The sequence below is a fragment of the Scardinius erythrophthalmus genome, assembly GCF_964197995.2.
Source record: "Scardinius erythrophthalmus genome assembly, chromosome: 6".
Classification (NCBI taxonomy): domain Eukaryota; kingdom Metazoa; phylum Chordata; class Actinopteri; order Cypriniformes; family Leuciscidae; genus Scardinius; species Scardinius erythrophthalmus.
In genome coordinates, this window is record NC_138226.1 from 5103285 (window position 1) to 5129854 (window position 26570).

Sequence of the window (26570 nt, forward strand, 5' to 3'; positions counted from 1 at the left end):
TTGAGTTTGCATTAAACGCATTACTGATAGACATCAGTTCTAGGGCTGTTATGAAATATTTTTGGTTATAAAAGTAGCAGATGGTTATTAAGAAAAAAAGTAATTTTCTTTAGAACAGTTTTTTTTACCAAATAAATAAATAAATAAATGGACATAAAATATTGATTGAAGGGTTTTTATGAGAAAGAGAGTGGAGTAAAACTAGCAGAGGATTTATCTCAGTTAATGTTAACTTCAACATTTACTAATACATTATTAAAATCAAAAGTTGTATTATTCATTATAAAAGTTGTCATTATTAATTTCATGTCTACAAAGTCTTAAGATGTACTATTACTATAAGTATTTGTCTCCACAAATGACAACAAAGCAGATTTTTTTCCCATAATTTTATCAAGCTCATTTTATCAAGCTAGAGACTAAAAAGCCTAAATAAATAAATGATGAGATTCAGTAATGCCCTTATTTTAGAGGGATTATAGAGGGATAATTATTAAACTTTATTGTGCTTGCTCGCTTTAGGGCTGTGCGATTAATCGTAATTGATTTATCTTTTTCTTACATCAGTTAGTATCAGTTTTTTACTGAAGTATGGATAATTGTGAAATTTAACTGATATTTCAAATGACTCGCCCACCAATTTTCATGTTAAATAATTGTTAGGCTACTTCAAAACAGACCAAAAATAATCCTGATTATGACTTTTCATAATCTAGCAGCCCTACTCGCAATTTTCATCATTTTAATTGTGTATGATCTTCAGCCATTTTTACAAATTCATAAATTGTGGAAATCATGCTTGTTTTGTCAAACCTGCTTCCCTGCCAAACTCTGATTTTCTTAACTCTCCTTGTTTTACAGAATAACTTCACATGCTAATCCAACTGAACCACATATGGTGGTCAATGATGGTCAGCAGATCCTCAATCAATGACATACTTTGTTCGTTTTGTTCAGTGCCATTCTCAGTCTCGTTCAGGGGTGCGTTTCCCGAACAACGACGTTACTCGCTGTTTAACTAACATAGTACGATGCATCGTTGAAGAAATAAACGTTCACGACTGTTTCCCAAAACCGTTTTGTCGCAAAGTGGTCATTGTGGTTATTTTAATGAATCTGTTTGAGATCGAATTAACGCTAGATGTTTTGCTATAAATTACAGACATGGCATCTGAGGACTATTTCTCATTTTTCTCAGTTATTTTGCTTAATCATCGGCTCGTTCTTACTTAGTAGAGCACGTTCGCACATTTAAATCTCTTGACAAACCCAAAGACGTAAATGAAATTTACGTATTCTAAATAAAAGACACAGGTTGTACTGAATGTCATCTTGCTTATTTTGCTAAAGATAAGAATTTATTAATTCCACAGCATGTCATGCAATCTAGAAACTCTTCTGCTAACCACAGCTCGAGAGCTGCCGTTCCAACCACACAACTCTGCGATGCTGTTTGCGAATGTTCATTGGAACGATGGTTTCGTAAAACACAGGGGTGCGTTTCCCGTACAACTATATAGCTCGCTGCTTAACTACCATAGTACGATGCATCGTTGGAGAAATCAAATACTAGTCACGTCCCGAAACCGTATGTCGCAAAGTATCGTTCGGCCACGTTGGTTTATGACGTCTCGCACGTGGTGGACTAATAACTTATTTTAATAAATCTGTTTGAGATCGAATTAACGCTAGATTGTGTCATATAAGTTACAGACATGGCATCGGAAGACCATTTCTAATTTTTCTCAGTTATTTTGCTTTATTACCAGACTCAATATTTGGCTCGTTCTTACGTAGTAGAGCACGTTCGCACATGCGCAGTCTTCAAAAACGGTGCATTAAATCTCTTGACAAACTAAAAGACGTAAATGACATTTGTATGTATTCTAAATAAATAACACGGGTTGTACTGAATGTCAGCTTGCTTATTTTGCTAAAGATAAGGATTTATTCAGTCAACATCTCATGTAAACTAGAAACTATACTTCTAACCACAGCTCGAGAGCTGCCGTTCCAACCACACAAGTTTGCGATGCTGTTTGCGAACGTTCGCTGGAACGATGGTTTCGGGAAACACCAAATCGTTGAACTATGCTGATAACAACAGAACTTGCGACCAAAGTTGGCTAACGATGCTTTCGGGAAACGCACCCCAGACAAGTTCAAATTGGCATATGCGTTCAGTAAGCTAAAAAAAAAATCAATGAAATGTGCCTTAGAAATTAGGGCATGGAAGTGAAGAATGACTTGTTCACGTGAAAGATTTGTTCATTCACAACTGATTCCCCACTACTCGAGTCCTTATAGTATCACAGCAGTACATCACAGTGTGATTATGTGTGAGTCTCACTGGCTCATATGTGCAGATGGCTTTTTAAAGACAACTGTTTTAAATGTGCATTGAGTGAATTTTTCAAGCTGTTAAATCCAAATCCAGGCGGTTTGTTTGTCCTAGAACGGTGTCAGATCTCTGCAGTGACATGCTTGTGTGTGCTGTGTGTTTCAGCACCCTGATGAGAAGCGGTTAGAGGGTTTGTCCAAGCAGCTGGACTGGGACGTGAGGACCATCCAACGCTGGTTCAGACAACGACGCAACCAAGAGAAACCCAGCACACTGGCGCGCTTCTGCGAGAGCATGTGAGAATTGGCGTTTTGTCTGTGTTTGCTTTGTTAGGGGCCTGATTTGTTATTGTTAACTTTTTGGGAATAATCTGAATTTAAATGGTTGTAATTCATGAATGATTTGGAATACAGACCAAAAAAAAAGGTTGGTCTCTTTTTAGAGAAGTTCTCAAAATTATTGCAGAAGTGAAAGCAGTTTCAAAACTTTACTGTGAAGCAAATGTACTGAAGTAAACATTTTGTTTTATATAAAATATATATTTTGGAAGATAATTTGGACTTTAAAATAGAAAATCAAAGTCATGTGTCTAACCAAGTTGTGTTCCAAATTTGAAGTTGGTATCACAGAAATTGAGCCCACTTAATGGTTTTAAAGTACCGTTTCCATATTAAATGCAGTATATATACATATATGGGACATTTTGTTCTTTGGAGTAATGTGCTAGGATGAATCGTTCACAATAAGGCCAGCTACATGCATTAAGGGCAATTCTGTAAGATGTATAAATGTTTTTGAAAAGGAGACTTTTGCTCATCAAGGCTGCATTTTTTTTTTTAATCAAAAGCACAGTAAAAACAATAATATTGTGAAATATTATTAGAATTTAAAATATATTTCAAAATGTGATTTATTCCTGTAATGCAGAGCAAAATTTTCAGCATCATTACTCCAGTCTTCAGTGTCAGTTTTGCTCAATTCAATGCTGAATAAAAGTATTAAATCCTTTCAAAAACTTTTGGACGATAATGTGAACATGGTCACGCTAACCTGAGTTGTTTGTTCCACTTTTCTTTTGTCTGTGTGAAGTTCCTGCTGAACTCATTTGGTTGGTGTTGGTCCCTGTGGTGAAGCGTGTCTGAAATAGACAGGTCTCACCTGTGAGTGTTATTGTGTCCCAGAGTCGGCTAGTTAGGCGGCGTGAGGGCAAGTAGGCCACAGTCTATTCCCGTCTCTCTCTCTGTCCCATCTTGTCACCTGTCTTTGCTCGTCCTGTCCACAGAATCTCATTTTCTTGTCCTTTACTGCTTTATTTCTCTGCAATAACAGTATTTCTTCTTCCATTCCACATTTTCCCATAACTCAGATGTGATTTTAAATGAATATTTTACCAGAAACCTAACTAACATGCTGCATCATATCACTGCTCATTTGCATAAAGTAAACCTCTGCTAAACTCTCATCGGCGGCGCTCGCTGTTGCTCATGTCGGCATAAATCAGCAACTTAATGTCTTACCATGGCTTTGTAGCATTGTATGTGTGAACGCCGTCTCCTTGTTCACCGTTTGTTGCCTCAGCTGTAGGATTCAATGACACTAATGATCTACAGTCGAGTCTAAAAAGCCCCAGAAGTCATAGTGACCATCTAATCAGTGCTAAAGCACGACACTGTGCCATTTCTTTCAGAGGCAATTAACCCAAAGTCTTCAAAGATCACAGAACACGCTCACTTTTGAGAACTAGCCTAATGAGAACTATGAAATGATGAGAATTATAGAGCTACTCTGATTCTTGCTAAAGGCACTATTGGAGATTGTGTTTTGTGGTGCTTGAAAAAGTACTGATTTTAGGGAAGAAGAAGCTAAAACAACTTTGATTCTCAATTTATCCAGAATCGTGCAGCTTTGACTCCCCGTTAAACGTTTAGTCTTTGAGTTCTTGCACCCGGGAACAATGCTAGTCGACACCAATGTAACTCAAAGTTTGCTAAGTATTTCCTACTCAAGCAAGGCTGTATTTGACTGATCAGTTTTATTTAAAGCCCATTTTGTCAGCTGTGAATTACCTCTTTAAAGCGTCTCTTTTATATTGACAACAACCGGTTTATAAGCGCTTCTCGTTTCAAGTTTTGAAAGATGGTTGGCATGCATTGTGTTCCCAAATGCACATTAAAGCAACCCAAAGAGATCAGCATCTGAGACGCTGAAAACAAGAGGTCATGAGTTCATTTATTTATTATTTGACAGCCTTAATGATTTGATAATCGATCTAAACCATATCTTTTATATATTATACAGTCCTGGTATAAACTGAAGGAACAGAATGCAATAGAAGTGTGCGAGAGTGTTATGTTTGTCATGTGACCTTATGTACATAATTAATTCTGTGAGTGGCATCCAGTTATCATCTAAGAAATAAAAAGTCTTCTGGTTCATGCATCACAAGGAAAGGTCAAGGTCATTGCATTTTATCTCAGACCATCTGCTGTGTTGTATACTTCATACTGTATTTTTACTAATCTAGTAGGACGTGTGTGTTTTGTGCATACAGAAGACTTTTTATTTACTATGCACAGTTTACATACTATATACTGCACAAATAGTAAATAGCATGGTAGTATTCTAGTCTGAACATAACTTCATTCTGTCAGTGGAGTATTTTTTGGCTTCGATTTTTAACTAATTGTATTTCGGGGTTTTTATGTGTGTTTTTTTGGCATAAGGAAGTCTTGAGATTTCTCTTGTTAGTCGTGTAACATCGACTGCGTTTTTTTATAATCATCTTTCTCACTTTGCGAGGAAAGAATCACAGCTCATAGAAAGCTCAGTGGAAAGAGTGGATTATTTCACACCCACAGAGAATAAGGAATATTTTTAGTCTCCATAGAAACACTGTTTGACTTGAACGTTTACACAGATTGTGTGGTCAGTTTTATGCATTTTCAGTTCAGTATTTTGTCAAGAGTTGTATAAAAACAACCAGATGCTTCACAAAAGATTTTGACGTGGTTATTGCATAATGCCTGAGATCACCACGATTATGGTGCACTGCACTTCCAATCCCATCAAAAACATGGGAATTTGGGAACGTATATAACAATTTCTCACAATGCAGTCTCTCTCAGAGAACTCTGAAGCTATTGTGCTTTATTAAATTCACAATGCACTTCAGGTTTGGATTGAGGAGTGTTACAAAACAGTGTATTTTGCTGTGTCTGGTGTATTCTAGTGTGTCTGCATTGAACATTCAGCATCCAGGACCTAAACTATCTAAACTATCAATGGGGAAAATACTCATCCAAGGCTGCTGAAAAAGTGGGTGATCATTGATTTGCTGTCTAGTTAGTGGGTATGGAACCAGCTATAGTCATTTTATACCGTATGAACTTCACGCAAATGCTTATTTCTCTCTCTTTTTCGATCCCATGTTTAACTAACCTGTTGCCAGGCAACTGCGTTGACCTCTAATTAGGTAAATTACTCCTGTTTGTTTTTACTATTGATCAAGAATAAGGCTAAACATTTTGGTGTGTTAAATAATGGCAAACAGCAAAAACTGCCCTTTCATTTCAATACACTTGAATTGATTATTTTTCCCTTTGCTTAAAAAAGGCCTCCCTGTGCTTCGTTAGCCAAACAAAACCTTTCTTTCTCTCAGCCGTTGATTATGAAGAAGCCAGCCGTGGAAAGGTTTAATGGGTGATGCAGTTTAAAGTTACTGAGAAGTGGGTAAACAAGAGCTGGTGTTTCTGTGCTCCATGGTCCAGCGCAGTCCTAATGGCCTCAGAGCCTGTCAGACAACATCACTGATCATCTACAGCGTCTGGAAGCAGAGCATCCCTCTCTGTGAGGAGACTCAGGTGGATCTGCTCCTTCTGGAAGGTCTTTCAAGGTCAGTCTTCAGCTCAAGCCCAAAGGCTCTGATTTGCTGTCTGGTGTTTTCCAGTAAACCTGCTGAAAGGAAGACGTCCAAAGCTTCTCAAATAATGACCTGAGGAACACATTGTCAAATGCATTTCCTTCTTCCAATTAGGATTGAGTGATAGCTTGTATAATCTTGACATTATTTCAGCCTTTTGAAGCATAATAAGTAGATTCCAAATGTTTAATGCAAGAAGAAAAAATACAGTAGAAAAAATAAAAAAAATGGGCCGAGCCCAAAATGGCTAAACACTTAGCTTTCATTTATCTTAACCACAAATTATTGGTCTGGAAATTAGCACAAATTTAATCATATGCACTACTTAAAAAGCCATTGCTGTCCTAGAAAAACATCAAAGACAGAATGAAGTTTTTGGCAGGATATGGGAAGTTGTGTGTAAGTGATGAATCACAATGAAACACGAGTTGCATGATGATGCTCCAGAGCGATGAAGAGACTGTGTCATTGTGTGGGAGCCCTTTTAGCTGCTGGTTTTGATGAGCTACTTCACTGTGAAAAGTAATATAATGCTTTGGAGTACAGGAGAATATTGCAGCATGGCTTGCTTTCCACAAATGAAAAGGTGTTATAGTTCAACAAGACAATGCTCCTGCCCAAATTGCAAAGCCAGCCTAGAAGTGACTTGAGAACAAATCCATCAGGCTCATGTTTGTCCAGTTTTGAACCCTATAGTGAATATCACAATGGTGTCACATTAAACTCCAACTAACTGAGAGACATTTTTCAACTACTCATGAACTGTTTGAAGCCATTAACATTGTGTGGAACAACACTGACTCTTTTCTGTTTGCAAGTTTACCCACACGGCTTAAACATGTAAAGAATAGCATTTCAAGCTCTTTCGGTAGCACTTTATTTTAAGGTGACGTAATTACATTGTACTTACTCAAATAAGTACTGAGTAATATGAATAACTACCTGTACTTACAATAGTGTTACGGTAAGAGTTTGGGTTTAGTTTAGGGTTAGTTACTTGTAATTATGCATAATTTACTGTAATATAGTAAGTACATGTAGTAACATCTAAATACGTCACCTTAAAACAAAGGTGTTATCGGCTATTCCATGACAAGTTATCTACAGTATTTGTGCAATTCTTGCTAATTTCCCTGACTAGTGATTTGTGATTAAAAAGACCATTAAAAGACCACTAAATATTTAGCCATTTTTGGCTTGGCCCATTTTTTTTTTGGCTTGGACTCAAAAAACAAAGCAGAACATACAGATTGTTTGTTAGTAAGTGCCTGAATATCTTTCACAGATTTGATTAGTTCTCCCTCATGAGCGCTCATAATGTCAACCAGTTTGCATCAGTCTTTCATGTTCAAAAAATAGCCAGTGCATCCTGACTCATGGAAGTGCAATCTAATGTTTGCTTGCAATTTTTCTCGGGCACTTTCCAGTTTTGTGTGCACTATGCGTCAGACAGCCAGCGAATGTTACTGTGGGCGGTCTCCGTGTCCGTCTGTAGTGAAGCTCAGCCTTAAAGGAAGGAACCGCAATTGATGTTGTTTTCATTTCTCATGCAGAGTGACAGGGAGTTCTGTCTGTGTGAATATCAAAGCAGTAATTAATGCTGTATATCACATGGTAATCCTCAGAGGGCTGTACGACCGCAGTCATTCGGCCTCAGACTGTGGTAGGTGTTTGTTTGGCTGTGAGACCCTGTTACTCATTTCTTTGGCTTTGATCTGAGGTATTGGCTTGCACAGGTGTCTGCGCTTGGAAAATGACCACAGGCAGAGAGATCTATAACCACAGGGACAAGCTAGCTTAACTCACCTGGTATTCCCCTGCACTCACTGACTCTTTAGTTTAGCGCTGCAGTGATGCTTTATTTTTGTAGGCCAACCTGGAAGTTAGCATAGCCAAAAAAACAATAGAATTTTTCCATTGGTTGTTGAATTATTGCACAAAATAATCTCTGAGCAACAAAAGTTTATGATTCCTGCACATTATGTTGAAGAAGATAATCTTCACAGCTTTTATGAATTTTGAAGACTACTGTAAGTGCAATCACCAGAAGTGAAATGCTAAACGTAGACTATTAATGAACTACACCACGGATCGTGGTGCAATGGTACAAAGAAGTAACGGTTCAGTACCCACCTCGGTTTTGGGGTCACGGTTCGATACGAGTTCGGTACAACAGGAAAAAGCAACAAATCCCAAATGCTAGGTTTCTATTTTATTATTATTTCATTGTCAACAGACAGTAGTGCAAATTACAGTTTGTTCCAACTAGCTAGTTATCTCTTGAGGTAGTTGGTACAGTACAGGAGAGCCTAGAGTATGAGGCAGTATACAGAAGGCACTCTTGCATAGGTCTTCTTTTTTTTGTAGGGCTGATAAAAAAAAGTTATTTGGTCACCATCAGCTACAAAACTGAAAAGTATCTCTTGTGCAAATAAAAAATAAATAGAATAATGAAAAATAAAACTTGTGCAGAGATTAGTTTTTGCACTCCTGTAGTCTTTTCTCCGGTGATTGGCACATTTGGATGATGTCGTCTGCCCACTACCCCTCATTATAACAGTGGAAGCAACTTAAAATACTCTGTCATTTATGGTCGTACAGATTAGAGTAAGACATCAATCGAAACTGTACACTCACAATAAAAACAAATCATTGTGCTTTTGTAAAATAAAGAAAACAAACGGCTTTCTGACAGACAGATTCTGTCCCAGTTTCCTTCCCGTGAAGTTAGTGGAGCGCATCACAAATATGAATCTAAACTCAGCATATAGGCTACTAGGAAGCTCTTGCGGGCCATCTTAGCTCTTGTTTTGGGTTGTTGCATAGATCATCTCTACTTTTTCCTGTTGTGGAGGTTAGCAAACAACATTGCATTATTGTGACTGACTGTATTCGCCGTCTGACTGTAGGCCTATGCACCGAACAGTGACGTCTGTACCGCGACGGTTCGGGATAAATACATGTGCCGTTACACCCCTTCCACGGATGACTTCAACATCACCATCATTAAGCTTTTGACAAAAAAGTTTGAGTTAGAGTAGTTTGCGAGAGTGCGCAACAACACTGAGCGACTTTTTCCCTGAGAACCTCTATAATCCCATTTTGCCACTTGTTAGCAACCACCTTTTTCAAGACAAGTAAAAGCTTTAAGAACAAGCACAAGGGGTTTTTACTGATGTATTATATGTCAACATGAAAATATCTTGAGCTTGTGTTCACCACAGACATTATTTCAGGCCTTTAATCGAAAACCCATTTAAAAAGCCATTGAATTTGGGACAATGGAACTGGAAGTGCTAAAATGCTCCGGGTTTTGGCCTACAAAAATACATCATCCCTGCAACACTCTGTTGTCATTTATTTTTTCCATGTTGCTCATTAGCATATCCCACTACCATAATCGCTAGTTTTAATGGCCTCGTCATTATTTCTCAACAGCAGTGGTTCTCAATCAGGTGGTACGCAGCACAACACTTTACATTATTAAACTAAAAATATACATTTAATAAAAAAAAAAATTCTAATATCTGTTTCTCAATTTTAATATATACATTACATTTTTACATCGGCAGTGCAGAATGTGAATGGAAAACATTTTACATTTATGCAGTTGGCAGACGCTTTTATCCAAAGCATCTTATATTGCATGCAAGGTACACATTTTATCAGTTCATGTGTAACCGGTCCTACTCGACCCGCTCCGAGCAGGATTTGAACTGGGCTCTCCGGCATTGGGAGACGGACGCGCTAACAAGGACGTAGCCGCTAGGATCAGTTGCTAGTGCGCCTCTTGAGGCCAGGGGAGTGAGGTTTACACACACAGCTACGTCCGTTACACTCACCCCCCTAAACCTCACTCCCATCCGGGTCACGGCACCACGTGTAACCGGTCCTACTTGACCAGCTCCGAGCGGGATTCAAACCTAAATACCGCAACCTCTAGCGTCAGTCGCTAGTGAGGGGAGTGAGGTTTACACGCACAGCTCTTATTCCTTGAGAATCGAACCCATGATCTCGTTGTTGCTAGCACCATGCTGTACTGTTTGAGGTAAAGGGCAGTCAGCAAAAGTGTAAAGATAGAATACATTCTTCCAAATTCATAAATATACAGTGCTATGCATAAGTTTAGACACCCATGCTAAAGTTGACTAAAAAGAGGAATAAAAAATCATCTTTTGGAAATTGAACTTAATGCCTTAATTAAAAAAAATAGGAGAAATCCAACCTTTAAGGACACCAATTTTCTTTGTGAATGAATAATGTATCGTAAATAAATAAATGTTCTTCCTTAAAATACAGGGTGCATAAGTCTGGACACCCCTATGTTAAATTCCCATAGAGGCAGGCAGATTTTTATTTTTAAAGGCCAGTTACTTCATGGATCCAGGATACTATGCATCCTGATAAAGTTCCCTTGACCTTTGGAATTAAAATAGCCGCACATCATCACATAGCCTTCACCATACCTAGAGATTGGCATGGAGTACTTTCCATAAGATCATCTCTCAATGCAAATCAAACCAGCTATTAGGCTAACTGAAATAAAACCATGCCAATCTCTAGGTATGGTGAAGGCTATGTGATGATGTGGGGCTATTTTAATTCCAAAGGCCAAGGGAACGTTATCAGGATGCATAGTATCCTGGATCCATGAAGTAACTGGCCTTTAAAAATAAAAATCTGCCTGCCTCTATGGGAATTTAACAGGGGTGTCCAGACTTATGCACCCTGTATTTTAAGGAAGAACATTTATTTATTTACGATACATTATTCATTCACAAAGAAAATTGGTGTCCTTAAAGGTTGGATTTTTCCTATTTTTTTTAATTAAGGCATTAAGTTCAATTTCCAAAAGATGATTTTTTATTCCTCTTTTTAGTCAACTTTAGCATGGGTGTCTAAACTTATGCATAGCACTGTAGTTATTATGAGGTATTAGTATGTTTGAATAGGATTGCAAAACTTTAAATGTTATTTTTGTTGTGCATGTGTTTAAGGCTCTTCCATAGATCTGCAAAGGCCACTTAAGCCAGTAGTTTCCAATTGAAGGTGGTACTTGGCCTTAAACATTTGACAAACACTCCTCTAAGAGTATTCAGACTTACAGAAGTCGATGGCTGGAAAAATACATAGGTTACATGAATCAGCATTGGAAAGCGTGGTGAGAGGACCGAATGTGTGTGGTTGTGGTGGAACAACTGGTTTACGGTGACTCATTCAGATTACATGCTGAGAAAACAGGGCAACTGTGTTTTAGAGCTGTGCTTCTTAACTGGTTTTGCTTCAGGACCCAGATTTTACTTTTTTTTTAACACCTAGTCAAAGTATATAAAAATGTCCTTCAAATCAAAGATAAAAGCTTATTAAAGGGGTCATATCATGAGAAATCAAATTGACCTTAAACTTTTGAGGGTTTGTACTAGTTTTAAGAAGATGGAATTGGACATATTAATATGATACAGTATTGTGATATTGTGAATTATTTATGTTTTCTGATAGATCTGTTAAGGGCCAGTCAAGGGACATTTGCATGAAGCATGATCTTTAATTATAGGAATATTGATATTAATCAAATTATGGCATTTGAGGTATTAATTATTAATTCTGCTTCCGTTTTATTCATTATAGGAATATTGATATTAATCAAATTATGGCATATGAGGTTATAAATTCTGTTTCTGTTTAATTCTTTTTGCTTAATGCTGGATGCTTGTATGTGTTCACCAAGGTTGCATTTATTTGACTGAAAATACAGTAAACGGTAATTTTATGAAATATGATTACAATTTCAAATAATTGTTTTCTATTTGAATGTATTTTTTAAAATGTAATTTAATTATTTTGATAGTAAAACTGAATTTTCAGCATCATTACTCCAGTCTTCAGTGTCACATGATCCTTCAGAAATCATTCTATTTGATGCTCAAGAAACTTTTCTTATAATTATCCATGTTGAAAACAGTTGTGCTTAAAGGTGACCTATTATGTCCCTTTTACAAGATCTAATATAAATCATTGGTGTCCACTAATCTGTGAAGTTTCAGCTGAAAATACCCCACTCGTCATTTATTATACCATGCCCAAAATGCTCCTTTTTGGGTGGATGCAAAAAACACGCTGTTTTCGTGTGTGTATCTTTAAATGTAAATGAGCTGCTGTCATTAACATTTTGGAACACCTTTTCTTGCTGTAAAGATGTGAGATGCGAGCTCAATGGTCAAACAAGTCCATCTAGCACGTTTACATAGAAAAGCAATGGAAAAGTAGCGCCGTTGAAGCTGAAAAACGCATTCTGTGTTCATTGATACAGCCAACAACAGATCATTCTGATTGTTTATCACGTAGCTGAGACATTCTTGTTTTTCCACTAGCCGTTATAGTGAGGAGATAAACATGGCAGACTGTGTGCTGCTCTCTCAGGGGAGGAGCTAAGCTTATTCGATTCTGCTGCCAGTCGGGGGCGGGGCTTGTTACATTGTGATGTCATAATGTGTAGGAAACGTGAACGACTCATTTTGAGACACTGTTTATGATTCATGGGGAACATAAAAAGGAGCGGGTTGATTTCTATCATTATAGGGTGGTTGTGTACACACTGCAGACACACATTTATGATCATTTTGCATATTAGGTGCCCTTTAATATTTTTGTGGAAACCGTGATGCTTTTTTTCCCCAAGGATATTCTGATAAAAAGAAAGTTCAAAATAACAGAATTTGAAATACAAATCTTTTCTAACCTTATTAATATCTTTAATGTCACTTTTGATCAATTTAATGCGTCCTCGCAGAATAAAATGTTAATTTTATCAAACGCTGCCTCTAATTGCACCTGGGGGTAATTGTGGAGGGAACGGCTGAATATGATGTTATAGCAGCCCAGGTCAGCGTTCTGTCTCCAGCATTGCCTTTGTTGTGGATGATGTGCTGTGAAATGTTGTCACGGTAACAGAAGGATGTAAGAAATAGGACATCTTGCACATTGAATTCCTAATTATTTTTGAAGTGCTTCAGCCCGTGGAGTGGGGTTAACCTGATCGCTGTGTTCACCTCCCCCTTCTCTAGACGGATGTCGCTTCTGCTTTAAAATTACCTTTTGATGCAGTGATAATGCAAAATAAAATATTAACAGCATGTTTCTGAATGTACCGTTCTGTTTGTTTTCTTCACAGGTGGAGATTCACGTTTTACCTGTACATATTTACTTATGGCGTGCGGTTCCTGAAGAAGGTAAACAATCTGTTTTGACTGAAACATTTATGGTCAATGTGAAGCAGTAAATCTTTTATGAATGACATGTTGATACATCCACTATTTTCTTTTGCCCTCAGTCTTATTGTTTCCATAAAACACTCAGAGTTGTTGACAGGATGTTGTCGAGCAGAGAAGCGCTGTCTTTTTTAACAGCATTATCAAATAGATGGAGTGTCACAGTTTTTTATTTACTTATTTTGTAGTCATGGTATCACGACTGCAAAATGCCGCACACATGCAGAGTTATTCGACGTACTGCTTTTCATCATCTCTTGGGGTTTTGTGGAGCGAACATGCAGACAAGATGAAGTTAGAGAGATGTCAGCTTTGACTTGATTTTGATTTTATTTGTTGCGTCGTACTGTGCGACGAGAGACAGCATCCATAAACTCTCTTTCTCTCTCTGCCCTTCCTCTCATAAATCTATTCATAATTCATCAGTCTATCCATAATGCAGATTATTTCCCTCCAAGCAAACATGTTTGGCAGAGCTGGCCCCTTCTTTGACTCTTCAATGAAGCAATTAAAGGAAAGTTCACACAGAAATAAAGATACTGCCATTATTTACTCACCCTCATGTTGTTCCAAGCTAGAGCTGCACAATACATCGCAAATGGAGTTAAAGCTTAGCATCAGTGCTGCAAAATGCATTGGGATATGATTTTAATGCATTAATCTGTAAAGTTTATGGGCTATATATAATATTAAATAATATATATATATATATATATATATATTAAAAAAACGATGGATGATGTCTTATGATTTATGATTATGGTTTATAAAATCATATAATTATAGATAGATAGATAGATAGATAGATAGATAGATGGATGGATGGATGGATGGATGGATGGATGGATGGATGGAAGGAGGGACGGACGGACGGACGGACGGACGGACGGACGGACGGACGGACGGACGGACAGACAGACAGATAGATAGATTTGGAAAGTAAACAAATAAAGGCATTTTAAACTGTTCCTTTAAATGGGGAATGGATAAAGCATTATTTGCATGACTTTTGATTATTTGAACACATCTATAATATATATATTTTTATAAATACATAGATACAGTATAGGTAATGTTGTGTGTCTTTGTAGAAACTAGGCTAAAGGTGAACAGCTTGAACTTGCATGGCAAAGCCTTCTACTGAATGAGTTCATTTACTGCAGATGGGACGGGTTTCTCCTGCTGGTGTTATTAATAGTTCCAGGCAACTGGGCTGACATAAACCCAATACAGACCACAGCTCATCCTGGGTGAAAACTGTTGAGCAGATATTGAAGAACAGATTCACCTGTTTCTTTTATCTTAATTAAGAAGAGTTTGTTATGGAGAAATGGAGCAACCAAGCAGAGTGTATTTGTAACTCCCCTTCCATTTTACAATTATGCAAAAGCGGACACAACCGTGACCATCGACCTTTTCGCCAGCTGTGGTTCTGGAAGTGTTTTCCATTATTTATTTTCTGCATATTGAAATAATGTGATAAAGACCCGAACGGTCACAAGGAGAATCACACCAGGCATCTGTTTAAAGGTCGTTCCAAAAGAAGTTTAATACTTTAAGGGCAAGGAAGTACAAAAGGTCCATACAACAGTGGATAAGAGCAAAAATAACAACAAAGGTTACAAAAACAGTCTAAAAACAAGCACTGTTGAGGTGCTAAAACTAGCACCAACTTCTCTCACTAACTGTTGGAGACTGAAGTTTCTCATGCTCAAACAGCATTAACAACCTTTCCCCCTGCCTCACTTCTGAACTCTCTTACATGCACAATTTGCCCGCCTTTCGTTAATTGGAACATACCATTTTCTGTAAAACTAAGTCTTGTCTCTCTATGCATTTCAGCAAGTTCCCTCAATGATAGTTAAGTCAAAGAGTTTGAAAAAAAAATCAATAAATACAACCTACAGGCAAGAGAAAACAAATATTTCCATTTGCACAACTGATATTTGCTAAATTAGTTAAAATGAGCATTTCCCGCCATCCAGGGTGTGCACATCCCTAGAGATTTGGCCCATTCCTCTAACCACAGGAAATGAAACTGTAAAACTGTTATAATATGCATGATCTGAATATCACGGTTTTGAGGGATGGAGAAGCAACACTGGCTGTCCATCACAAATAAGTTCTCAGTGAGGATTTTGAACCCTTGAACCAAACAAACTAGCTGAATCAAAACCAAATAATGTTAGTGCTGAATATATTTTACACAGGATAAAAACATAGACCTCTGGTTTCACAGACAAGACTTAAGTCTAGTCCCAGACTAAAATGCATGTTTTAGCTGTCTTAAAGGAGTAGTTCACCTGCAAATAAAAATTTCCTGATAATTTACTCACCCCCATGTCATCCAAGATGTCTTTCTTCAGTCAAAAAGAAATTAAGGTCTTTGAGGAAAACTTTCCAGGATTTTTCTCTATGTAATGGACTTCAATTGCAAAAACGGTTCGAAGGTTTAAATGTCGGTCTCAATGCAGCTTCAAAGGCTTGACACGATCCCAGCCGAGAAATAAGGGTCTTATCTAGCGAAACGATCTGTCATTTTCTTAAAAAATAAAAATTATATACTTTTTAACCACAAATGCCCATCTTGTACTGTCTGTGACGTGGTTCGGAAATTTACAAGTTTGGAGTAGGAGGACCGTTCAAAGTTATTGTACAGTATGTTGAATGACATATTTATAAGTATTTGTGTCAGTTTATTGTTTGAAATGTTCCTTACATATCCTGGATGTTTAACAATGTCACACATGACCTTTCCAACGTGATGACGTTGCGCATCTCAGAGATAGTACAAAACGGGCATTTGTGGTTAAAAAGTATATCATTTTTATTTATTTTTTTAAGAAAATGACCGATCGTTTCGCTAGATAAGACCCTTATTTCTCGACTGGGATCGTGTAGAAACTTTGAAGCTGCATTGAGAATGATATTTGAACCTTCAATGTTTTAAATGTTTTTATTTGAAAGTGAACTAATCCTTTAACTGATAGCAATTTGCACTGACATTTCTTAAAATCTGCCATTGTTTTGTCTCAAGATTCACATCAGTAATGTTTTTTTTCTAAGGCACATTTATAAAAGCTGTTTGTGAAACCAGGCCTAAAGTACTTGATTCTACTTGCCCTGGTGAGAATTCACTGTTGAGTATTGATAGTTTAACTAGTATAAAGAGCAAGTTAGCACATTTAAGTGATGCCTCCAGAGTGATGCTAGTTTGGAGCCGCAGCCTTTGGTTGTCTTATTCTTGTATGTGGCCTTTGAGAAAGATGCTGTGATATACAGTAGCTAATTAGCCAAGAGTTGGATTAGATCGGATCATATTGTCAGCATTCTCAAAACACAACAGCAGATCTCACAGGAAATCATCGGTTTCACCATAGCAGGCTTTTAACTTTCCTACATAATGATGTGGTTTATCGAGGAGGGAAAAAGTGAATTCAAAGCATTTCAATTATGTAGCATTGAGGATAATGATTGTATTTTCAGTCTTTTCTATGCTTTGATGTAAACAGCAGAATTCAAAAGCTCTTTCAAAAGAAATTATCTTGTGTCTTTCGTAAAAAGCTCTGGAGAACATTTGTCTCTCTGTGTTTGATTTTAAAGACCCCGTGGCTGTGGAACACCCGAGAGTGCTGGTACAATTACCCCTATCAGGTACACTTATACTGTTTGTTATATCAGTCATAATTATTAAAGGGTTTGGTCACATTATCATACTTATTTCTCTTGAGATCTACCAGCTATGTAAAGTTTTTTTTTTAGACAAAACAGTCATAGTTTGGTTTTTTATGACCATATTCCACCTTCTCTGAATCTGTTCCCTGGTATTAAGATGCGTTTTGGTCGATCGGATCACAAGTAGATGAGGGATTCCAGTTTACACCTGGTGTTTTAATCCGTCTCTTTTATCCACTTTCAACCACTTCTGTCCTGATTTCTTCGGGTGTGCGCAATGTACATCTCAAAAGGAGACACGGAAAACATACAGAGCATCAGCTTTAGTTTCTGCTCTGACAGCCACAAGACCAGCCGAACGCTGTGAGTTAGTATTAGAAATCAGGAATGGAGAAAACATTGTGCTTGGTACATTTTTCATCTTCAAACCAAACTTGAATCTTCGTCCAACAAAGTTTAAATCCCGTCTGGCTAGCGCGCTTCCCATAATGTTCACGCATTAGGTCAGTAGGCGGAGAGTAGACCGTCTTTTGTGGCTGTTTGAACACATTCGACCACATGAGCGTTTACACTACGAAAGCAATCCGGTCGAATGCGTTTTCGAATACCTCTGGAAGTGGTCGGAAGTGAACAAGCTCAAAACATTTTAGACCCCGTTTACACCTCTATTTAGTGTCGTCCACTTATTATCGGGTCGACCAAAACACATCTTAATACCAGGTCTAAACAAGGCCTAAGATCCCTTTAAAAGTTACTAACCGTTTAGCCTGGCAAGACGATGAAAGGGTTAGTTCACCCAAAAGCAATAATTCTGTTATTAATTACACACCCTCATCTCTTTTCAAACCCATGAGACTTTCGTTCATCTTCGGAACACAAATGAAGATCTTTTTGATGAAATCTGAGAGCTTTCTGTCCCTCAATGGACAGCTACGCAACTAACACTTTCAAGCTCCAGAAAGGTAATAAAGACATTAAGCAACGCGAGTGCTTTTTTTGTGGAAAAAACAAACATAATTTGCCACTTTATTTACAAAATATTAATCTTCAGAAAATTTAAGTCCACTGGAGTCACATGGTTTACTTTCATGATGTCTTTACTACCTTTCTGGAGCTTGAAAGTGGTAGTTGCGTAGCTGTCAATGAAGGGACAGAAATCTCTCAGATTTCATTAAAAAATACCTTCATTTGTGTTCTGAAAATGAACGAAAGTCTTACGGGTTTGGAACGGCATGAGGGTGAGTAATTAATGACAGAATTATCATTTTTGGGTGAATTAACCCTTTAACATTGTAGTCAAATATAATCAAATAATGCCATTCTTACATTTTTAATGCCAAACTAGGGTTCACAAACCCCTATTAAAGCTCATTATTAATTAAATCATAACATATCAAAATTACATTATTTAAAAAAGAATATATATTTTTTTATTAAATCAAATGTAAATGAATTTAAAATTAAAATTAAATGTATTTTTGTTTAAATATTAAATATTGTATTTACCTGCATGACATGTGACCATTAACCAATATGCTTATGTGTTGTTAAAATTGGAATATTTTTCACCTGACAAAAAAGGTTTGGGAATTTTGTGTCAAAATCCTCATTAGGGCCACTGCAAATGTGGTCTTGTGTTGCATTGACGATGTTGTGTATGACTTTTGTAGCCGTTAACCGTGGATTTGCACTACTACTACATACTGGAGCTGTCCTTCTATCTGTCACTGCTCTTCTCGCAGTTCACGGACATCAGAAGAAAGGTACGTGAGGTTTGGTTAGGCATGTCTGCTTCAGTGGTTTGAGTTTCTCGTGAGAAGGCTCGCGCTGGGTTTATTAGCGGAGACGTGCGGGTCTGGTTTCCTCTGCTGTGCACAGGCAAAACTTCCTTTTCAACATTCAAGCATGACCACTAATAACTGCTGCCACTTCATTTCAGATTAAGCTTGCAGTGTTTAATATTCATTCTGTGTTCTAATATTCATCCAAGGGTTTAAATATGAAAAAATACATATTTATGCTCAGTATGCATGATCCTCATTCATACACCAAATTGAGTTAAGTTTCTTTGTGAATGTGTTGGTACATGTTAAAATTGCATGTACCAACAATCTAAATAGTTGCAAAATTATTTTCAGCTTTGGCATTTTGATTATAAAGGACCAAGTAAATAATTTTGAATATTGCAAAAAATATATATATATTGATCTATCTCTACTACTCAGGCATATTAAGCACTCTAAATAAATAAAGACACTAAGATTCAAAAGTTTGGTGTCAGTAAAACTGCATTAAATTGTGTCATAATATAAAAAAATGATAATATTAAAAAAAATTGAATTTCAAATAAATGCTGTTCTTTTTACTTTCTATTCATCAAATAACAAAAAGATTTAAGCAGAACAACTGTTTTCTACACTGATATTAATCTTGAGCAGCAAATCAACATTAGAATGATTTCTGAAGGATCATGTGACTGAAGACTTGCTTTTGCATGATGCATTACAGGAACAAATTACATTTTAGAATATTTTAAAATAAAATTAAAAAGATATTTGACTTTTTAATAATATTTCACAATGTTTTACTGTATTTCGGATATCAAAGAAATAGATAAAATAAATCAGCCTTGGTGAGCAGAAGAGACTTCTTTAAAAAAAAAATAAAAAAAAAATTAACAATCTTTTGAACACTAACTAACCAACTAACTAAATAAAAGCTCCGAACCTAAAGTCAGGAACCTTTTTTCTGCACATGGACCTTTTATAAAACACTCAGGAACATTCTGGGAAATTATTGTACATTTGCATAGGATGATTTTATAATAAAGCAACAAACAGTAAAAGCTTCCACGTAAATCTGCGTTTTTGATGTTTTTTTTCTAATAGCTTCGATTAGACATTCTATCTGTCGTATGGTCTTTGTTTCTTGTTGCCTCGTCCACCATAAAATCATTGGTCCAAAATCTCCACATAATTCTGTATTAACATTTATATCTGTTTGGCTGTTATTGCGCCATGCCACACATCATATGTGCTTTCATTGTGGACAGGCAAATGACTTGACACCTGGTTGGGACACAACGCAAGTCTTAAACAAATGTCATGTAAATGAATGCAAATGTAAACAACTAAAATCCAGTCTGCCTTTAGCAGTCTCAGAGCTTCATTGAGATCCACAGGCTCTGTAATCATCGTGTGTTAATAATGTGAAAGAGCTCTTCCGCAGCTGCCGTATTGGGTTTGTGGTGTAACGCAGGGGATGCTCAGCCTGTGTGTTTGAACAGGTGGACGGTTTCTCTCAAAGACTTCTTGAAACCGCAGTTAGCACTTGCAGTCTGTGCTTTATATATTTTCTTTCTCTTCTTTCCTTTACAACCCCTCAGTGTCAGACTCATGCACTCACTCGCTCTCATTTCTCTGCTCATTGTTGGCATGTTTTTCTGTTTTTACAGTGTTTGCAAGGCAGCACATACTGCTTAGGGTTTGGTGGAAACAGCTAACTCTTCATTTTAAACTTCTGCAATTCATTTAGTTTGGACTGCTTAACACACACTGTCTGTGTTTGTGTGTGTTTCTATCCCAGTGGGGACTTGACATGCACAATGCACAGAGACTCATGGGGACTCGTGGCTCCGCGTGGACCTAAATTGAGGTCCCCAATGAGGAAACAAGCTTGTAAAATCATACAGAATGAGTTTTTTTGAAAATGTAAAAATGCAGAAAGTTTTCTGTAATGGGTATGTTTAGGGGTTGGGTTAGTGTAAGGGGAGAGAATATACAATTTGTACAGTATAAAAACCATTACGTCTATGCAGAGTCCCCACAAATATAGTGAACCAGACATATTTATTTTTTCTGCAGCTGACTATAAACCAGACATTATTGTGACAGTAAAAAAACTACTGTACATACAACCTAAAACTCAGATTCGATCCTTTTGCTGCCTTGCATACCTTGCTCTTTCCTTCAGAAAATGCAAATCTTGTTTTTGTTTCTTTTGCTCTTTCCTTTCAGTTTTTTCCATGCCCAAAATTCAGCCCACATTGAGGACGTCCTCTGCCCCATTCCCGCCTGCACCAGTGTGTGCTCCTTCTCTTCGTTTGGCATGCTTCCATTCTGTTTTTCGCCCCACTGCACTTCCTCCTCATCTTCATCTTCATCAACCTGCTCGGCTGAGTCAGTTCAATCCCACGATGCCGCAGGGGAGCATGCAACACCTGGCCTCTTAACAGCTTTCTTCAACAGGATTTCCTCCGAGAGAATAGAGTGTGAGGGCACTGTTTCAGAATGAAGCTGCTTAATTTGAAGATTTCTTGTTGAACAAGTTGTGAATAAAGTCTTGAATTAGTCATTCCTGTTCTGCAGTACATTTTGGACTCTCACCCCCCTTTTTGAGCATAGATCTAAACTTAAATGTTTGTAATTCATGAATGCTTTAGAAAACAAAAATACAGAATACAGAAAGCACTTCAAAAGACAAAACTGAAAAAAGTTTAAGTTTACTGTAAAGCAAATGTACTGTACTAGAAAATCAAAACCATGTGTCTAGCCAAGCTGTGTTCTATATACTGTAAGTTAATATCACAAATTTAGCCCGCTAACAGGTTTTAAAGTACCGTAAGTTTTCACAGGACAAGATTAATATTTACTAAATATTAATTTCCCAATGCACGTTCACACAACAACGTCTGCTCTCACGTCAACACAAAACTCATGCGGCATGGCGCTTTCGTGAATGTGCGTTGGAGATTAATATTTTATAAATAAAGTAAATTATGTTTTTATGTTTTAACAAAGCACTCACGTTGCTTCATAAAATTGAGGTCACATGGATTACGTTAATGATGTCTTTACTACCTTTCTGGGGCATGAAAATGGTAGTTGCATAGGCTGTCAATTAGTGTTGTTAAAAATATCAGTATTTCGATATGTAATCGATACTTAGCCTAAATATCTGAAAAGGTTCCAATACTCCTTTTCTGTAGTAACGATACACCGATACCAGCTGCGTGTTCTAGCTCTCTCTTCTCTCCGAATTGACACAAACCTGCCTCCCCTCACTCACTTTTACACATTTGCTTCGATTGAATAGAGAATTGTATTTATTAGGATTAACCCCTTGAGATGAACCATCTCGTTTTCGAGGGTTTCGAGGAGGAATAGTGCGCTCACTTCACAAACACACAAATACGTAATAAATTATGTCAAAATGCCCGTCTTGCCTTGTATTCATATAAATACAGTCAGTTTTGAGATGTAAATAGTTGAGTGGAAACACGTTGTGGAACAGTACTGGATCCGTACGTTAGCTCTTAAAGTGACAGCAGCCTAATAAACCTGCTGCCGTCTGTCCTGTTAATCAAAGAACAAAATACAAAGAGAAAAATCACTCTCTGCTCTTGTGTGCATACGTTTTGTAACTTTAATTGTAAGCATTTGTAAGCCCGTTTATTGGTCCAAATGGGTGTTTCCGCCAGAACGGCTGAAGGTCTCTGCGTGTTACTGTCTTCGCTTGGCAAAGTAATTTAATTCCATTTAAGCTTTTATCTGACTCCATTTTTTATCTGACTTCATTTTATCACGACCTCAAATTTAAGTTAGATTGTCAATTGGGTATTGGTCAGTTACATAATAGTTTAGCAATACATTTGATTGTTCTATTTAACTCTTAACTTATATTTTACCTGTTCATATTAGGAAGCTATGTCGCTCAGAGTTTCTCACGCCTTGTTTAACAAGGGTCTCACGATCACAATCTCGCCAGCTTCGGTCACTAAATAGAGGTAATTGCTATATACCTGAGATCGGTCGCATTCACGCGTACACAATCAAAGATACTTTGGTATAGCCCCCATGATTCCATACACTTTAAATTAAAGTAACGTTTACTTCAGTAGAGGTATGGCCACTATTACATACAAGTCAAACAACTTTACTTGTCTTATAATTGGCCATGCTGTGGTTTCCCACGTACACTTATCTAAAGTAACATTAAATTAAAACAGAGGTAAGACACATCCAGATTTAGGTTGGTCAAGCAGCATTTGCTGCCCTAAACGGAAATTCACTTCTTATCTTTGCAAAACACGTACACTTGAATTAGTGCCAAATATTAGTCGTCACTAATCTGACTCAAAACTTGTGGTAACATACGAATCCGTTTAATCTACTTGGGAAAACAATTTCAGAGTCAGTCGGAATAAAATCAAATGTTTACAATTTATTATGTCAGGTAAATATATCATGCCAATGTCATAATAAGTTTAAAGATAATAAATACAAAACATCAAATGCTCTGGAATAAAGAGAGAAGATGAAAACCTGACATTAGAAAATACATGATGCGAAGTGTTTTGCATAGACTCAGCATCACGGCTAATTTGAGTTACAAATCACCCTGAGCCTCATGTTGCATTTCTGTATATAGACGGAAACTTCTTTCACATGGAAACATTTGCCAATAATGGGAATTTGCATTCAGAGTTTACACCTTTTGGGAGCAGGATGCCGTTTGCCTGGAAGACACACCCTCCTCTGTGTGCCAGTTATCTCTAAACTCTTAAATACCTGTTGGTTTACTTCTTTGGGAATGAGACCTTTGTACCAGTCACACTGAGACATTTCAAATGATACCAAACATGTGTAATACTGTATGATAATTATTCACATTAAACCATATAGATTCTTGGGTGAATTTTGGTGATCTCAGCATGAAAGAGAAGGAATGGGGGAAGAGGGAAAGAGATGTAGATTGGGATGATTCTGAGGTGAGACTTGCATCTCGAATGGTGCACAAGATTGAGTTCAAATGTTAATTTCCTGTTCTCTCAGAGAATTGCCCTCTCTTCCAGTTTTTCCAGTCTTAGACATTAATCTGTATTTAATTTTTTGAATTTTAATTTAAAAACAGTGTTTACATAAAAGGGTATGACAAACTTTCAGAAATATCTGTGGGCAAGCTCAGACAAATGAACAATTTTAATACTAACTTGATTTACACAATGGACAGAAAATGAATCAAATGACTTAACACGTTGAAAATGAAGAGCTATTGATAGTCAACCATTGCTCAGTCAGAGTTCAGCGATCGGCAGTAAGCACTTTCATGAGGGGGCCAACATGAAATGAATATGATTTTTTTTCTTACATTTTTTTTAAACAAATCAATTAAACTAATGAAGAAACAGCTGGAATATTTGTTAATAAATTTAAGTAATTAAATAAAAAGTTCTTCACTTTTATGTTCACTTAATTGTGATATTATGATTAAAAAAGTAACAAATTTGACTTCCATCAACTTCCAACAAATTGTGAGTTTAATGTTTAATGCATTGTATTTAGACATGTATGATGAGGACTGAAAAATGTACTGCATATTAGGAATGACCCAAAGTTTGCCTTCTAGGTTTACAGTGCATAAACATTTACACATTCTATGTGACTTCCTGCAGGACTTTCTACTGATGTTCCTGCATCACGTGGCCACCATCTCTCTGATCACCTTCTCATATGTGAATAACATGGCTCGGGTGGGAACGCTTGTCATGTGCCTGCACGACGCTGCCGACGTTCTGCTGGAGGTGATTTCCTATTACATACATTAAAACCACAGAACAGAGACACAATTATATGCCCATTATTATTAGTATCTATGGCATCACCTACAGCAACAGGAATTCCTTGGTAAATATAGTTTTAATTTTAAAGTTACTTATTCAAATGTTATTGTTGGAAAGTTTTTTGGCAGGTCTACATGATAGGGAGAGATCATTTTAAAAGCATAGTCCACTCAAAAAACAAACAAAAAAATCACTGTTTACATGCTCATGTTGTTCCAAACTTGCTTGACATTTTTTCTTCTGGGAAAATTACAAATAGTACAAATAAATAACCATAAATTACTATAAATGTGGTCAGTATGAGTCATGTGCTATTTTCTAAGGGATAGGTCACCTTAGAATGAAAATTAAGTCATAATTTACTCACCCTGCTGTTGTTCTAATGCCATTTGTCCTTCTTTCTTTTTTTGGACCACAAAATGAGATGTCTTTTTTTTTTTTTTTATGTCCTGCTCACGCTCATCCATTTAATGGCAGTGAATAGTGACCAACATCAAGCTCAAAAAGATGCAAAAGTATCACAGAATGAGCCCTCATATTTTGCTTGTAGAGCTGTCTCTGTAATACTTATGAGTTCTGACACATCACTGTCCTCCACTGACTACCTTTCGAAACTGTCTTGATAACGTCAGCTTTATAAAATGTGATTCCCATGAGCTCAGAGTTGTGACGAATGTTCCTCTAGAATGACGTAAAAGTCGCATGAATTCGGATATGACTATTCAGACAGAAGGTCGCATTGCAAAACATCTGAACTATATCGGGTGTAGTACCACATATGAAAGTGGCACATATCAGAATCGAAAAGATCAGATTCTATGTGGTTTGTGCTGTTCACACCGTCATGACAAAAACAGATCTGAGTCACATATGAGCAAATTAATCGGATTTGGGCACATTAACCTGCAGTCTGAATCTAGTCTTACTGTACATTCAGGATTCAAGATTGGTGATGCAAGATGTGCTATTTGCATGCATTAAATGTCTGTCATGTTGATTATAAATCATGCAGCAAGTTTGTGTTTGCAGGCTGCTAAAATGGCCAACTACTCCAAGTGCCAGAGACTCTGCAACGTCCTGTTCATCATGTTTGCCCTGGTGTTCATCAGTTCCAGACTGGGAGTGTATCCTGTATGGTAAGACACTCCTGTCAGTAACAGATGATGTGCGTTGATTATGTGCCAGAACCTCTCGTTCTCATCTGTATATCTGAAATGTTCTATCTTATCATCTTTTCCAGCATTTTTATTTCAGGTTTTGACACCTTCAGTCAGTGTTGTTGCCAAGTAATAGTTACTATGGCTACAGCAGTAGTGTTGAGATGTGGAAGAGTCCAGAATGAGAGAAAACAGATGGGATCTTAGTTTTTTACACCTTTAATTAGCATTTTATGGCAAAAGGAAATAGCATTGTGCTTTAATCAAACATTTAAACATGATTTTATTAGCATTTAACCATTTAGACAACTTTTCAGATTTTGGCTAAAAATGTGTGGCACTGCTGATTTCCTCAAGAAATAATTGTAACTTTTAATTTTAGTGTTGTTTTTGTTAACTAAAACTATTAAAATTATTTTCTTCATTAAAATAATGCTGAAGTCAAATAAAATGTAAATATTGGATGAAAAAACAAAAACAAACGAAAATTAGAAATGACGGAAAAAAGTTGAAGTACTAAAATTACTAAAACTGAAATAAAAATAAAGTTAACGCTAAATAGAAATATTAAAAAACTAATACAAATGAC

The 26570-nt window shown here is 36.9% G+C and overlaps 1 protein-coding gene across 1 annotated transcript in view; it reads left to right on the forward strand.

The window, feature by feature from the left end:
- Positions 1-26570, forward strand: part of cers6 (ceramide synthase 6) — a 43192-nt gene that overhangs the window by 10330 nt on the left and 6292 nt on the right. Inside the window, exons 3-8 of the mRNA XM_081367762.1 lie at positions 2507-2637; positions 13432-13489; positions 17132-17182; positions 18874-18966; positions 24657-24785; positions 25854-25960. Coding sequence (XP_081223888.1) covers positions 2507-2637; positions 13432-13489; positions 17132-17182; positions 18874-18966; positions 24657-24785; positions 25854-25960 — 569 coding nt within the window. The remainder of the gene's footprint in view (positions 1-2506; positions 2638-13431; positions 13490-17131; positions 17183-18873; positions 18967-24656; positions 24786-25853; positions 25961-26570) is intronic.